This window comes from Pelophylax lessonae, assembly GCF_965119305.1.
Source record: "Pelophylax lessonae genome assembly, chromosome: 4".
Lineage (NCBI taxonomy): Eukaryota > Metazoa > Chordata > Amphibia > Anura > Ranidae > Pelophylax > Pelophylax lessonae.
In genome coordinates, this window is record NC_138771.1 from 79,743,395 (window position 1) to 79,760,502 (window position 17,108).

General features: G+C 44.3%; 1 protein-coding gene across 2 annotated transcripts in view; it reads left to right on the plus strand.

Moving 5' to 3' along the window:
- The window catches only part of ATP8B4 (ATPase phospholipid transporting 8B4 (putative)), a 648,069-nt gene that overhangs the window by 461,142 nt on the left and 169,819 nt on the right, over positions 1-17,108 (plus strand). For both annotated transcript variants that reach the window (XM_082254031.1, XM_082254032.1), the window contains exons 11-12: positions 6,733-6,891; positions 11,588-11,676. In XM_082254031.1, coding sequence (XP_082110157.1) covers positions 6,733-6,891; positions 11,588-11,676 — 248 coding nt within the window. The remainder of the gene's footprint in view (positions 1-6,732; positions 6,892-11,587; positions 11,677-17,108) is intronic.

The window sequence follows — 17,108 nt, forward strand, 5'->3', positions numbered from 1 at the left end:
CCTTCCGCCATCAGGTGTCGGTGACTCAGGTGTGCAAAGAGGCGACCTGGTCGTCCGTGCATAACTTTACAAAGTTTTACAAACTTGATGTATTGGCATCAGCGGATGCCTCTTTTGGCCGCAAAGTTTTGAGTGCGGCAGTGCCTTAGGGGAGACAGGGTAGTTTTTTGCCTGTCTTCTCCTGTTGGGGGTTCTTTCTTGTTTGATTTCCTGGGTTCGCTCCTGTTGAGCTTTTTTGTTGCCCAGTTTTTTCTGGTTCAGAAAAAAAATCTTGTCTCTGACCTGGGTGCTGCGGTGCCTTTTTGACGGTTGCGTTTTCCCACCTCTCACATCTACACTGCTTTGGGACGTCCCAGACATGCAGAATGAATGAGTGGGCGGCGACTGTCATAGGACGTAAGAGAAAATCGAATTTTTGTAAGAACTTACCGTAAAATTATTTTTTCGGAGTCCTCTGACAGTCGCCGCCCCGCCTTTTTTTTGGGGTTTATGGATCTCTGTACTGCTTGCTACCAAAATGAATTGGGAGTGAGGCTAGCTGGGGGTATTGACCAGAAGGACAGCCCCCTGTAGGTGTGTCTATACAAGGTTTTGTGATTATATTAACAAAATCTTCTGCCTAGCTTACTCCTGTGGAGAAGGCCAATACCCAGACGTGCAGAATGAATAAGTGGGCGGCTACTGTCAGAGGAAAATAATTTTACGGTAAGTTCTTACAAAAATTCTATTTTTATTGAATTTTCAGAAATCAAAATGTAACAGATATGGGTTGTGGACGCAGCTGCTAGAGTACACTAGTTGAGTACAAACTGGATCAGAGTACAACACAAACATGATCCGACCTAGGAGCATTGGCAATGTGTCTTACTTTCAGACACATTGCTAATATATACAGAATATCAAGATGAACAAAAAATAACAGCAACAATATAGGTAGCCACAATGTGCGTAGTAAAGCCAGATGTGCCACAAGACATGAAGTGGGTCAGTTATTTATCCAATCAAGCCATGGTTTCCAACATTTATCAAAGGCTGACAGGGTGTTAGAGTATATGGCAATCCCTCTCTCATAAGAATAGTTGAGTTGGGTCTATTCACAGCTCCCTTTTCCAATTACGTGTAATCGTTAGTTTTGCAGATAACAGCAAGTTAGCTACCACTTTACGATAGGGGATAGGGAAGGAGTCTAAGCCGATATTTAATATGGCAAGGCCAGGATCAGGAGCGGTTAGGATTCCTGAGATTTCCAATATAGTTTGAAAGATTACTTCCAGAAGCTGCGGATACTTTCCCGGGCCAAAATATGTGGTATATGTTATCCGTAAGGCCACAGCCTCTCCAACCAAGTGCCGAGCTATCAGAATACATACAGCTTTGCTAGTTTAAAAGGTGTGAAATATCATCTAACATTATTTATTTTCAATGCTAGTTCCCAGTGTGAGACACAGTGGATAATGTATGCAGAGCGAATTGCTCGTATCTACTGAGATTTGGAAAATGTAGAACCGAGGTCCACTTCCCATTTGGTCATGAGATTGTTTTTACTAAAAGTAAATTTATTGTGGAGTAAGTTGTAGATTAGTGAAATGCCCTTTTGGGGCTTATCTGTGTGGTCAAAAAAATTACATAGTTTAGGATGTAGGGAAAGTGGAGGTGGAGGCGTAGAAGATAACAGGTGCTTGATACTTACTAGTGTAAAATGCCAATTGCGTGGCATTTGGAACCTCCGTAAGATCAAGTCAGGGTCTAGGAGATTGTTATCAGGTAGAATATCATTGATCCACTGGATTCCATAATGTGCCCAGTAGAGGGCGGGGAGATCTGGAATTAGGGACTGCAGGGTATTAATGGGGTATTGCATTTGCTTTGCCTGTTCGTAAGTGGTAATAGCAAGGCATAATTTCCTCCACGCTAATACTGATGCTCTAGTGGTGATATGTAGGTTAGAGAGTGGTATTGCCCTCCATCTATCTGAAGAAGCAGATTGCACAGCTTATCATTTTTGGTGAGGTAGCTCTCTATATCTACACATAAGGGGGGCTCGCGGGTGGAAAACCAGTATTTAAGTTGTTCCGAGTGAGTTGCGGTATGGTAGTCATGGATGCCCCATACCCATGTTGCCAACAGACCTGTGTTTATTAAGAATGGAATGAGGGCATCTCCCACCCTTTCCTTGCCATACGAATTTCATCAATGGGGAAGAGAGGGATTTTAGGTAGATTTTTGGAGTCGGCATATGCAGAACTCTAAACATATACAAAATTTGGGGAAGGATAAGCATCTTAAAGGATGCCAGTCTGCCAGCCCAAAACAGTTATACTTTCACTAGTTTGAGTTCCCTGTCCAGTTTAGCCAAAAAGGGTTTATAATTCACAACGGAAAGTGAGGGAGCTAAATGTATCCCTAGATATATAGGATACTCACTTCGGAGCAGATGTATTGGAATTGACCCTGAAGGCATGCGCATTTATGGCGAGGTATACCTAAGTTCAAGATTAAGAATTTACTGAAAGTAACCTTATAGCAAGAGTACTTAATTTAGTACTAAATTTAGATAATGCCTCATGTGCGTGGATGAAGTCGATTTCTGGTTTGGATAGCATAAGGATAATATTGTCTGCGAATAGATTCACGGTGTGCCTTACCTGCTAGGTAGAAGCCATGTACACTGCTCAAAAAAATTTAAGGAACATTTTGAAAACACATCAGATCCCAATGGGGAAAAATATCATGCTGGGTATCTATACTGATATGAACTGGGTAATGTGTCGGGAATTAAAGGATTCCACATTGTTTAATGGAAATAAACATTTTCAACCTACAGAGGGCTGCATTCAAAGACCCCCAGAAAATCAAAGTGAATAAAAACGATGCAGCAGGCTACTCCATTTTTCTGAAATTTCATTGCAGCAACTCAAAATGGTACTCAGTAGTTTGTATGGCCCCCACGTGCTTGTATACATGCTTGACAATGTCAGACCATGCTCCTTTTGAGACGACGGATGGTGTCCTGGGGTAATTTCTCCCAGATCTGGACCAGGGCATCACTGAGCTCCTGAACAAACTGAGGTGCAATCTGACTACTGTATGCCTCGTAGTGTCAGATGGACCAAAACATAATGTCCCAGAGGTGTTCTTTTGGATTTAGTTCAGGCGAGCGTGGGGGCCATTCAATGGTATCAATTCTTTCATCCTCCAGGAAATTGCTGCATACTCTCGCCACATGGGACCGGGCATTGTTATGCACCAGGAGGAGCCCAGGACCCACTGCACCAGCGTAGGGTCTGACAATGGGTCCAAAGATTTATCTTTCGTTCATTGACAGACACACCTCCTGGTATTCATAACCATTGGGTTAAGCTGCCCCCTACAGGAGTGGGACACTAGGCGGAAAAAAAATTCTGGCTACACCCATGGGCAGTCCCAGGGGATATACTCCCTCTTTCTGCTATATCCATTCAGTTTTTTTCTGCCTAGTCAGGAGTTAGGACCTAGTTCCCTGCTGGGATCTTTGGTCCTGGCAGCATTTTTTTTAGATAGAAAATGTTTTCCTCCTGGATTTTTCCTGTGAGATCTACAGTCAACTGCCTGACTGGGCAAAGAGCTGGATAATCTAGATTCAGTGGTCGCCCCAGTCTGGCCAACGAGCGTGCGCAGACCTCAGCTCCGTGCTAGGTTGGTCGCGACATAGCCCAACTGGAACGGGGCTAGCCTGCGAGTTAAACACCTCACGAGGTTGCTTGCGATCGGGTCGCAACATTCCTCCTGGCCGACATCCCCCCATTTTTATAGAGAGGAGTTCTGTCTGGAGCGGTGCCCACCTAGTTCCTGGCATGGTGAGTAGCTGACCCCCTCTCCCCCAGGAGGGTTTTGGGGTGGACATGGGCCCCTCCTTGGGACGGTCGGCCCTCCGGGTTCCCCTCCTTCCCGCAGGCATCCCCCCTTGCTGAGTCCCTTATCCTTCCCCAACCCCTTCCACATATGCTGGGGCTGTTTGGGTAGTCTTGCCACTTTCCTGGTGTGGGGGTAGGGCGCTGACTGGCGATGGGGGCCAGGGGGTACGTTGCCAGCGACCGGATGATCGACTGTGCGGGGGGGCTTGTACCTGGTTGGGGCTCCTGCCAGGGCCCCCGTCCTATCTGATTCTGTCCTTGAGGCCTGGTCTCCCAATCCTGGGTCCCTGTATGCCTCATTGGGCTGCTATTTTGACGTAGCCTGTGTGTTCTATACATGGCAGCCATTTTGCTGTGGTTTGCCATTGAAAATAGCGGCAGCCATGACAGTGGAGCCCTATGAGCGGTGATTTTGGCGGTGGGAGCCCCTCCTCATCCCCTGCTGCTGACTCCTGGGATCATTTTACTTCCTGATCACTGCGGTGTGTAGTGTAGATTATCGCGGTGGCTGCAGGTGTTTGTATCAGTGGGTGGTGAGTCTGGTGGGGTCCTCTCCCTCTCTGTTGAGGATCGCATGGTGCCTGGTGACCGAGTGGCGCTGCCAGCTCGGTGGGGGTTGTCCCTTAGTAGTGTTTTACACTTTTTTGTGGGGTCCCCCTGGATACTCATGGAGTCTTTGGAGCACATTTCCCCACCTGATCCCCTCTCTGAGGCTGCGGGGCCCTCCGGGTCCCAACCATCCATCCATGCACTGATGGCGGCCCTAGAGTCCCCTTGTGTCCCGGGTGAAGGTGGCTTGTGGGCGAAGGGCTAGCAAAAGCGCCACCGCCTTCCCCTGCCTCATCTGTCTCATCATATCCTAAATCTAATTTGGCCGCTGCGGATGTGGGTCACCCTGCTGGTGCGCATGGAATCCTCTGATAGTGAGGATGATTCCTCCATGCCTGTGACTGTGCACAAAAAGGCGCTGGTGGATGCATTGATTGTATCTGTGCTTGAGACCCTGAAGAAGAAGGATGCAGCTGAAGCTGCGACAGAGGCGCAGGTACCCTTTGGCACTCACAAGCCATCCAGAGCGGCAAAAGTGTTTTCCTTTTCCTGCCTACTTTGACAGAATTGTCGCTAAAGAGTGGGGACGACCAAAGCATCTCCGTGGGGTCCCTAAGCGCTTTACTAGGTGTTATCCCAATGAGCAGTCCCTTATTAAGAAGTGGACTGTGCCACCGGTGGTGGACCCTCCAGTTTTCAGATTAAACAAGGCAACCATAATTTCAGTTGAAGAGTCCCTGGCCTTGAAGGATCCGGCTGACCGGAAGACGAGGGCTGTGGCCTGCCAAATGTACACTCTGGCTGGTTCGGCTATGAGGCCGGTATTCCCCATTGCACTAGCGTTGCAAACTCTGACCAAGTGGGCTAAGCTTATACGCCTTGACCTGGAGGGGGAACAGCTCCCCCCAGCCTTTGCTAAGCTGGCGGATCAGCTGGTCCAGGGGCTGCAGTTTATCTGTGATGCCTCTTTGGATGCAGCACCCAAAAGGTCCCACGGGGGGAGAGTACTTTTCTTCCGCAGGCTACTAAGGGCAAGGAACTTCGTCATAGACCTGGGCCTTCCTTCTCAGCTCATAAGAAGTTTTTTTTCGTCCCTCAGGGTCAGTGGACAAGGGCCCGAAGCCTTTCAGGGCATCTTCAGGAGGATCCAAACGAACTTGTTCTGGCAAGGCAAGATCGGGCTTTTCCAGACTGTGGAAAAGGCTCCTTTAACATAAAGGTGCACCCTCATCCATATCAGGGGGCAGGGACACTGGTTTCTAGACCTGTGGACTTCCCTACTGCAAGACAAGTGGGTCCACAAAGTAATTCGGTCCGGCTACAAGATCAAGTTTCACTCTTGTCCCACGGCAAGGTTTTTTTTTATCCTTCCAACTTGCGCCTGTCCCCAGACTGCTTACAGGGCCTATTTGGGGCAGTACAAGACCTGTTCCTTCAAGAGGTGATTGTCCCAGTTCCAACTTCGGAACGTTTTCAGGGTTTCTATTCAAACCTGTTCACAGTCCCCGGGGAGGAAGGTAAAGTGCATCTAATCCTGGACCTCAAGGTGCTAAACTGCTTTGTGCAGGTACAGAAGTTCAGAATAGAGTCCATTCGAATGGTGGTGGCATCCCCTGCATCAGGGTAAATTCCTCGCCTCTATCAATATCAAGAATGCCTACCTTCACATTCCAATATGCACCAGTCACCAGCGTTTTCTCTGCTTTGCATAATTGTTTTCGCTCTCATTTCTATCCATGTGTTATAAAGGGTAGGAGTATGCATCAATTCAGTTTTTATTTTTTGCTCATCTCTAGTTCCCAACAGCTCAGCACATGGGCCTCATTAGAAAGTGTTTCTCTGCTGACTTCAGTAAGATTCATTCTTGCATTGGAAGATTACAGTAGTAGAATAAACATGGTAAAGTGAAACTGTAGTGTGGCCAAAGGTCAGCATTTCTTACCATAGTGTGCATCTATACATAGATACTTGTATATGATGGCAGACCTATCTGTGGATTTTCCCTCCTCCCAGTGCTGACAGCTACAAAACTCTGGAAGCTGCTCAGTCCACCATCACAGACATCTTCTCCTAAGTTTGTTCCTCCACCCCGTTCTGTGATCACTGATAATGCTACTTCTGTGCATGCACTTTAGATTTACATAATCCCCACATCTGGCTCAGTTACAATAAAGCACCAACAGATATTGGGTGATAATAAGGTATCATATTTTGTGGTTAGCAGGTAAATGCTGATTATTTTATATAATTCTTCAGAAAACTAAAATGATGACCGATTCTCTGATTTTAGGGGAAGTCTTGTGTGAACCTCCAAACAACAAGCTTGACAAGTTTAATGGAACACTAATCTGGAAAGACAGCAAGTATTCATTAAATAATAACAAGATGCTGTTGAGAGGGTGTGTACTCAGAAACACTGAATGGTGCTTTGGAATGGTCATCTTTGCAGGTAATCTGCCAGTGTGTCAATTTCTCTATTTTTTTTTTCTACCTCTCTCTAAATATGTGCAAAAAACAAGGTTAAGATTGGTGTTACCTTGTGTTATTTTCCTTCCCTTATTTACATACAGTTGACTTGCTTTGCTAGAGGAAATCAACAACTATGGTAATATAAGTGCAAAAATGATCACATTTATTGTACTCTTGTTTTTTTTTTTTCCCTCTCTGGCCATGAAATTGTGTAAGCTGTAATGCTCATTTTCTAAGTCTCTTCACTCCTAGACTAACATGATTGCAGAAGTAGATGCATACAAAAGCCTAAGGAAGGAAGAAATGGCAAACTTGTAAAAAGAGTCCTGGTTTCTGAAAGCTAAATTCCAGGAAAATAGCTAAACATGTCTTTGAAATACATACATCTGACTTTTTAAAAAAGGTAGAACGTATGTGAAATAAGTTATAAAAGTGCGCTTCTATGTAGACAAAATAAAATTGACATAGCATCCAATGTGACAATATGAATGAAAAAGAAGCGCACTTTTATAACTTATTTCACATACGTTATACCTTTTTAAACATTTATGCACTTCACAGTGCTGCCTCTACACCATTTATATTGGTTCGCGCACCTTTTTCATTTTACATACATCTGACTTACCTGCTAAAACTGTGTAGATCTGTTCAGGCACTCATGTTATTTAGGCACCCTTGCAAAAAAGCACAGCTAGGCTAGTGACCTTTTTCTCCTCTCCAGCTTAGCAATGCAGTTTCGTTACCAGTTTACCCCAACTTGTGAATGAACACTAAAGGAGCAGAAGCACTCTGATGAAGTCATCACTCTGCTCTCCCCTTCTGTAAGCATGTTTAGAAGGCAAGTATAACAGCACTGTGCAAATCAGTAGGGCCCTAATTGTCACAGTGTGTTGACCTTCCCTACCTGACTGATATCAAGAAGTAATCAGGTACTTGTACAGGTTTAATATAAAAAAAAAATTATTAATTTTCTTGATACCACATAACAAGGTTAAATTTGTTTTCCTCAAACCTGCTTGGAGTTCATCTTTATGTTTTTGGATATTTATTATAGGGAAACGTATTTGATGCTACAGTACCTGTTTATATACTGTGTATTTTAATTTGCAAGTACATTTAAAGCTGCACTCCAGGCAAAGAGTTAAATATACTGTTGGAATAAATAAAAGGGCACTTTCTTACCTGCCCAAGGGTTTTTATTTCTGTCTGCCCAGTTCTGAAATTTACACCGCTCTGACACTTGTCTTTGCTGTCTGTAACTCTGCTACAGTTACAGTAGGTAACACTTGCAAGTCTTGTCCCTCCCCTAACCTCATAGACTGGACAGTGAAAGGGGAAGCAGCAGACTGAGGGTCTCTGTCACTCTTTCTATCAGCATGTTGGTACAGCAGCCCTGCAGCGCAACTGACTGCTTTCTTGTGCTGCTTCTCTCTCTGCCAGTCTATACTCTGCTGCACAACAAACTGCAAGAGGCTAATACGAGAAAAAAGGTCTGGTACACTTAAACTGCTTGCATTAAAAATATATACTGTATATTTAATTTTGTATTACTGAATACAGGGCTGAATTTATTTTTTCATTTATATCTCCCTTGAATTTACTTTTAATTTCACTAGTACTGCTTCATTTGCCTAGAACGTTAATCATTAGGCACCCCATTTTAATGAATACAGGGATTTCTTATGGAGAAATCCTGTAAATGGATTTCGAGTGTAAATAACACCACCAGAAAGCCTACGTTTACTTAAAGAAAAAAATAAAATATCAACACAAGGGACATTGCTTACATTCATTGAGATGGGTTTCTTTGTGCTGCTGTGTCCTTCTTTCGCCCAAATCTTCCTCTACCAATGCCATCCCCCCAGCCAAGCCTGCTGCCACAATCTTCCGGTGTGGCAGGGGTTAATAACACTAAGGGGCACCAAGAGAGCCTGACTATGCCCGCCATTTCCACCTGCTACTTCATTCATAGAAGCCTCTATTACAGCCAGAATGAAACATGATCTATGAATGAAGGGGACAGACTTTTCAATCACCACCTATTCTCCATTCATTGATCGTATTTAAAGTGGTTGTATACCCTTACATATACCAAGTAAAGTGACTGGCCTCAGGTGATACACAGAGATTAAACAAATCCTCCTAAATAAGTTGTACCTCTTCATCTGAAGTCTTCTTTTCTCTACATCCGTTCAAAGTGCTGAATTTATAAAGCTTGGCTGAGTTATCAGAAAAAAAGAAGGAGCGGAGAGCTGAAGTTACACTGCAAAGTTCAGTGAGGAGAGCTCTGACAACTGATTGGAGGGAAGGGAAACACCCCTCTTCGTATAACAAACAGGAGCAGAGCTGAGGCTGGCAATCAGCTTGAGCTTCCTCCCTGTCATCTTTTTTCTCTTGGTGTCAGGAAAGCTTGTCAGAAGTGACTCATACAGATACCAGAGGAATGAAGAAGCAGACAGAAATGTCACTTAGTGCTGCGGATAGAGACAAGTACACACTGTAGAGGGAAATGCTTTGTTCATATTTCATGTCTGAGGTTTACAACCACTTTAATTTGTGGAAGCTGTAATAACAGCTTCTATGAATGGAGCAGCTGGGTGTAAAAATCGGGCTTATTCGGGCACTCTTGATGAAAGCTTGTTACAGCCCTTTGGTTTTTCTAGGGCCCCTTTCACACTTATGCAAACTAAAAGTCTCGCAATTTTACAGTGATTTTGCCACAATTTTGACTGGACCTGAAGCAATGCCTATGTCTATAGACCCTAAAACACATTTAAATCCACCAAAAGTAGTGCAGGGACTACTTTGAAGTGGTTGCGACTTGAAGTCGCACAGATATGAATGATACTCATTGGAAATCATGGAGTATGACTTGTTATGGGCCTTTGCAGTCCCAAGTCGCACAAGTGTGAAAGGGGCCTAACCCCCTGCCACATCAAACAATTCCAGCAGCGGGGGTGGGGGGCATTAGAGGAGGAAGATTTTAGCGAAAGGAGGACACCGTAGCAACAAGGACATACTCTAGATTACCAAAAGTGTTAGGACGCCTGACTTTACATGTACATAAACTTTAATGGCATCCCAGTCTTATTCCGTAGGGTTCAATATTGGGTTGGCCTACCCTTTGCAGCTATACCAGCTTCAACTCTTCTGGGAAGGATGTCCACAAGGTTTAGGAGTGTGTCTAGGGGAATGTTTGACCATTTTTCTAGAAGAGCATTTATTAGGTCAGCCACTGATGTTGGAGAGAAGGCCTGGCTCACAGTCTCCGCTCAAATTCATCCCAAAGGTGTTCTATCGGGTTAAGGGCAGGACTCTGTGCAGGCCAATCACGTTCCTCCACCCCAAAACTCGCTCATCAATGTCGTTATGGACCTTGCTTTGCGCACTGGTCTAAATCATTTGGTGGAGGGGGGATTATGGTGTGGTGTTGTTTTTCAGGGGTTGGGCTTGGCCCTTTAGTTACAGTGAAGGAAATTCCTAAGGCGTCAACATACCAAGAAATTTTAAACAATTTCATGCTCCCAACTTTGTGGAAACAGTTTAGGGTTGGCCCTTCCTGTTCCAACATGACTGCGCACCAGTGCCCAAGCAAGCAAGGTCCATCAAGACCTGAATGAGCAAGTTTTAGGTCAAGGAACTTGACTGGCCTGCAGAGAATCCTGACCTCAACCAGATAGAACACCTTTGGGATGAATTGGAGCTCAGACTGCGAGCCAGGCCTTCGCGTCCACATCCGTGCCTGACCTCACAAATGCACTTTTGGAAGAATGGTCAAACATTTCCATAGACACACTCCTAAACCTTTTTGGACAGGCTTCCCAAAAGAGTTGAAGCTGTTAAAGCTACAAAGGATGGGCCAACTCAAAACTGAACCGTATGGACTAAAACTGCAATGCCATTAAAGTTCATGTGCGTGTAAAGGCTAGCGTCCCAATACTTTTGGTAATATAGTGTATCTCACTGAGGATAAGTAATTTGTACCGATTATTTTCTTTTTGTTTGTTTTAGGTAAACGTAGTCTTTAAACTTCCATTCAGTGCTTTAAGTTTTTATTCCTTGATGTCTTGCAGCAAAATCAGCTTTAAAATCGAGTAGGTGTAATTTAGTTATACATAAAAATCTAATGTGTGAGGACCTTTGAATCTTTCCTAAACTTTAAGAATTTTACATGCTTTGAAGTAACCTTCATTACTGTGGGAAACTCATAAGTTTCAATTTCAGCATGTTTATTTTAATGCACTTCAGATGTACTGATATCTGTTGTGCTGCATTTGTGTTTGTTCAAAAATACCTAATCACAAACATTTGCAGACCCAACAATTATCTTAATTTTATTCAGAAACTTAAAGCCTGCAGTAAGGTATAGACAGGGTAGCCCTTATAATAGCACACCTCTTATAGTAGGTTTATTGGCAACAGTTTTACATTTTGATTTCCATTTGTCAGTATTATAAAAATATGTGTAAACTACAGACTAGAAAAAATGGGATCTTAGTGTTAGTTGTAGTTTCCAGATCATGGTTGTACATGTACATTGTAAAAACATGGGATGTTTTGTTTCCGGGAATTGTTAGATTTATTTTATTTACTTTTTTGGTAATCCAGAACATTTTGGAACTCATGGTATAAAGGTGGGCTTTCAATGAACTTGCCTTGGTTTTATATTTTTGCAGGGCCAGATACTAAATTAATGCAGAACAGTGGTAAAACTAAATTTAAAAGAACCAGCATTGATCGGCTAATGAATACTCTAGTTTTATGGGTAAGTGTTGCTTATGAAAAAGAAATAGCAGATGGTATATTTATATTTGTATGTATCCATAAAATATATTTAGTATTGTTTACAAAGGAGGTGAAGTATTGACATACAAAATAGTTTTAGACTAGCTTAGAAATAATTTTGTAGCGATTGGAACTTATGTAAAGGCATTTAAGCCTGTGCTAAATGCAATGTTACACCTGATATGTAGGAATAAATGTGATAGCTGTATTTACTCCCATCTCCAGTGGGAAGATGCTCTGGATTGTCCTATCTCTTTTAAGTTCAGATAACTCTGCATCATATAATAATGTGTATTTGGCCTACTGTGCTACTTTTTGTTAGTATCATCAGTTAGGAACAGGGCAGATAAATGTCATGTGACCAGTCATGCTCTTCATCATTTGTGGTTGCCCATGCAGATCTGTTGTGATCCTAAGTGCTAGATTGACAGTCCAATTGTCCAAACCCAGTCCAATTGTCTGAGTACCTGATGATGGTCATCTGATATGCCTAGGCACATTCAGATCAGTATTTCTCTTCCAAAACCCTCCTATAGTCATAACAGGTCATGCTTTCAGGGTCTTATTACTGTTGCTGCTCGTACTGCAAACAATTTTTGAAACCTTACCTTTTGGTGATGTTAGGGATACCACAGGGCTGGAATTCAAAAAACACAATTGTTGAGGGCACACAAATGAAATAAATCAAATCAACAGGCTGTCATATGTGCTTATGCTGTATACCAAACAACCTGATGTTAAATTAAAGTAGGTGGCTGGTGTCACTTTCTGCACAAGCACAGTTGTCCAGAGGATGTTGGGTCCAGCTTAGACGATCACTAATACAATATCCCTTTTGAACAAAGATGACACCAAAAGATTTTGTTTACCACTTCCATACTTGGCCTATTCTGGCACTCCTCTCCTACATGTAAAAATCATCATTTTTTTTACTAGAAAATTACTAGACCCCTAAACATTATATATGTTTTTTTTAGCAGAGACCCTGGGGAATAAAATGTCGGTTGTTTCAACTTTTTATGTCACGAGGTATTGGTGCAGCAATTTTTCAAAAAAGTTTTTTTTTTTTTTTGAAAAACAAAAAAAATTTCATCAATTAAAAAAAAACAAAGAAAAACACTAAAGTTAGCCCAATTTTTTGTATATTGTGAAAGATAATGCTACACAGAGTTAATAGATACCCAACATGTCACGCTTTAAAATTGCGCACACTCGTGGAATGGCACCAAACTTTGGTACTTAAAAATCCCCATAGGCGATGCTTTAAAATTTTTTACAGGTTACCAGTTTAGAGTTACAGAGGAGGTCCTGGGCTAGAATTGTTGCTCTCGCTCTGTTTGTGGCGATACCTCACATGTGGTGTTTGAATGCCGTTTTCATATGTGGGTGCAACCTACCTATGCGTTCAGTTCTGCATGCAAGCACGCAGGGATAGGGATGCTTTAATTTTTTTTTATTATTTATTTTATTTTTACCTTTTTATTTTTTACCCTTTCCCTCTAAATGTTCTTTTTTTATCACTTTTATTCCTATTACAAGGAATGTAAACATTCCTTGTAATAGGAATAGGGCATGCCAGGTCCTCTAGGCAGGAGATCAAATAAAAAGAAAAAAGGATCTCGCCCTTTCCAGCCAAGTACACGGCAGTATTTCTTCTGCTGGGCCGGATGTGACGTCATAACATTGCGCCCAGGCCTCCAAAGGTCATAGAGACTGCTGGGGACCATCTGGTCACTGGTATTCTCTATGGTAAATATCTATGGGGATGTCTATGGTAAACGTCTATGGGGATGTCCCCACCCATCGCCTGTAAAAAAAAAACAAGTGGCTGAACAGCCGCTATGATTGTTCATAGGGTGCAGGGAATTGCCGGCTGAAAAAGATGATATCTGAATGATGCCTGTAGCTGCAGGTATTCAGATATCCCCTCTCAAAGTCCCAGACGTCATATGATGGCCTTGGGCAGGAAGTAGTTAATACAAACACAAGTTGTTTAATTAAGCGCAATCTTTTGTGCAAACTTTCTTCAATAGAGATTTGGTTTCCAGTTTATTACAGATTGCCTAGGCTGGGCACACAAAGTCCTTTTTTTTTTGAAAATTATTTTTCTCTTTTCGTTCATTGACGGACACAGCTCCATATCTTCTTGACCCTTGGGTTATACTGCCCCCTACAGGAGTAGGACACTAGGTGGGAAAAAGTTTGACTACGTCTATAGGGCAGTCCCAGGAGGTATACTCCCACTTCCTGCTATAGCTGTTCAGTTTTTTTTCTGCCTAGTCAGGAGTAAGGACCTAGTTCCTTGCTGGGATTTTTTCCTTTTTAAACTGAATCTTTTTTTTTCTTTTTCTGTGAGAATTATTTTCTGTTCCTGTGAGAACTACAGTCAATTTGGTTCCTGTGAGAACTACAATCAACTTCCGGACTGGGCGTTGCACTGGATATCCTAGATCCTTGGGACCCTCACGGTCCTCCCAGTCTGGCCAGCGAGTGCGACCCAACATAGCCCTGGTCACGACCCTAGTCACGACCTGTGTCGCAGCGTGCCCCTGGCCCTCAGCACCCCCATTCCAAGATGGTGTGGTGGTCTGCCTTTAGTGGCGCCAACCCGGTTCCATGGTATGGTAAGTAGTGTCACCCCTCTCCCTTGGTGGTCTTTCGGGGTGGACGTGGGCCCCTCCTTGGGATGGTCGGACCCCCGGTTCCCCTCCATCCCCCCAGCCCCTCTAAACAGTTAGAGTGGGTCTTTTGGGACTGAGGCCGGTGGCCTCCCCTGCTTGTTATGTTTTCAGGGTGAACTTAGTATAATGCAACCACACTGGGTCTGTGTCCACGCACTTCGAGTGCTCTGACAGTGAGGATAATTCCTCTTTCACTGCATATGGGCATGAAAAGGAGCTGGTGGATGCACTGATTGTATCGGTGCAGAAAACTTGATATATGAGGGATGCAGCAGCTGCTGCATCAGAGGAGCCAGTTCCCTTGGTGCTCACAGATCCTCTAAAGAGACAAAGGTATTACCTTTTTTTCCCGCCAACTGTGACAAAATTGTTGCGAATCAGTGGAGTTGTTCTAAAACGCAATATTGCGGTGCCTAAGCGTTTCAGTGAATGTTATCCCTTGAGGAGTCCCTGTCGAGTGCGTGGGCAGTCCCACCTGTGGTGGACTCTCAAATCTCCAGGCTGAATAAATCAATCTTAATTCCGGTGGAGGAGTCTCCGGTTTTTAAAAGATCCTTTTGACAGGAGAGCCGAGACTTTGGTCGGCCTCATGTTTACTGTGGCCGGTTTCATCCTTAGGCCTGTGTTGACCAAAGCATTGATGTCCCTGACTGTCCCAAGTGGCTGAGCTTTTGCACCAGGATCTGGAGGGGGAACAGCTTCCACCTGCTTTTGCGGAGCTGGCAGACTATTTGGTCCATGGGTTGCAGTTCATCTGTAATGCCCCTCTGAATGTGGCTCCCTTAGTCTCTGGCCTGTTCTTCAGGCGCATGATATAGCTAAAATACTGGTCTCCGGACCAGACTTTCCAGAAGGCCTTATCTGATCTTCCCTTTGCGGGGAATCCCTGTTTGGAGCCTCCCTGGAAGGACCTCCTCTGGAGGTTCCATGAGGACCTGGTCTGGTATAACAAGGGTGGGTCCTTCCAGACCTGCAGACAACCCTCTTCTGACTAAAGGACACCATCACCCGTATTTGGGGTAGGGGAGGACGTCTTCGTGTCCTTCCAGACCCATGGACCTCCCTGATTCAAGATAAGTGGGTCCACCGCCTGCAAGGTCTCTTCGGGCCGGTGCAAAACGTGACACTACAAAGTGTGGTTTTTCCGATCTCAGTATCTGAACGTTTTTTTAATGGGTTTTGTTCAAACATGTTTGCAGGTTCCAGGAAGGAAAGCGGGCTGTGTCCAATCTTGGACCTCAATTTCTGTACCACTTTGTGCGGGTACAGATGTTTTAAATGGAGTGCATTCGTATGGTAGTGGTATCCCTATTTTAGGGGGATCTTCTGGCCTCTATCGATATTAAGGACACTTACCTTCATATTCTGATATATGTCGGTCATTCGCGCTTCCTCCGCTTGCCGCAGGCAAGGAGTATTATCAAGAGGTCTCATCTCAGCCCCTCAGATTTTCACAAGTGTTGGCCTAGGTGTTGGCATTGTTGCGCCAGCGGGGGATTGCGGTACTGGAATACCCGGATGATCGTCTTCTGCAAGCAGAGTCTCTGACCGCTCTGACGGACAACCGGGAGATTACTGTGTGGACTCTGCAGGAGTTCGGTTGGAAATTAAGTTTCCAGGTATTGACTCTGGTTCCATCCACTTAGTTGGACTAACTGGGTCTGTTCTGGAATCCGCCTCAGCCAGGGTTTTCCTCCCATGGGACGAGTTCCAAAATCTGTCCACATGAGACCTCTGCAAGAGAGATACTTGCCATGTGGGGCAGGAATCCACAATCTCTAGACAATCTGATCCTGTTGAGCCGGGGTTTGTGGTGGTCCCTGGTTTGGTGGCTTCGCTCTCCAGCGCTTCGCTCTTAGGCACTTCAACAGAGTAAATCTTCCTTTCCCCGTACTGGATGGTGGTCACCACAAATGCCAGCCTGTTCGAGTGGGGTGGCGTTTTTTGGCACGGATTGTGCTCAGGGGGTCTGGACTCTGGAAGAATCCAGAATACCGATCGATATACTGGACTTTTCCTCTGGAGGTGTTTTCATTAGTTGTGTCTCCGGTGGGGAACTTCCGAGTTGGTCCTGTTGGCCTCTCGTTTCAACAGGGAGGTGCTTGGGTTTGTAGCGCGCTCTCGAGATCCTCTGGCGACACCACAGACTCACTGGTGGCTCTTTTGGGGACTGTATTGTCTGTTGTATGTCTTTCCTCTTCTAGAACTTCTGCCAAGACTCCTGCGTAGGCTTGAGGCACAAGGGATTACGGCCATCTTAGTGGCTCCAGACTGGCCTTGCCGGTCGTTGGACATGGATCCAATACAGATGGTCATCGATGCTCCTTGGAGACTTCCTCTTAGAGGAGATCTGTTAGCTCAAGGGCCAGTCTTCTATCTTGCTTTACAGTCGCTGGCTTTAACGGCTTGGCTGTCAGAAGCCAGGTGCTGAAGTCTAGAGGGTTGTCTGAATCAGTGATTCCCACATTGCTGCAAGCTAGTAAATCTTCTTCTAGGTGGATTTACCATTCTGTTGTGTCAGTCAATGAACGAAAGAGAAAACTGGATTTTTGTCTTACCGTAAAACCCTTTTCTCTGATGTCCATTTAAGGACTCAGCACCTGCCCCTCTAATGAATTGGGTTATATGTTCTTCTGACACTGCTTGTTACAAAACTGAAGACCTATAGCAGGAAGTGGGAGTATACCTCCTGGGACTGCCCTATAGGCATAGTCAAACTTTTTTCTGCCTA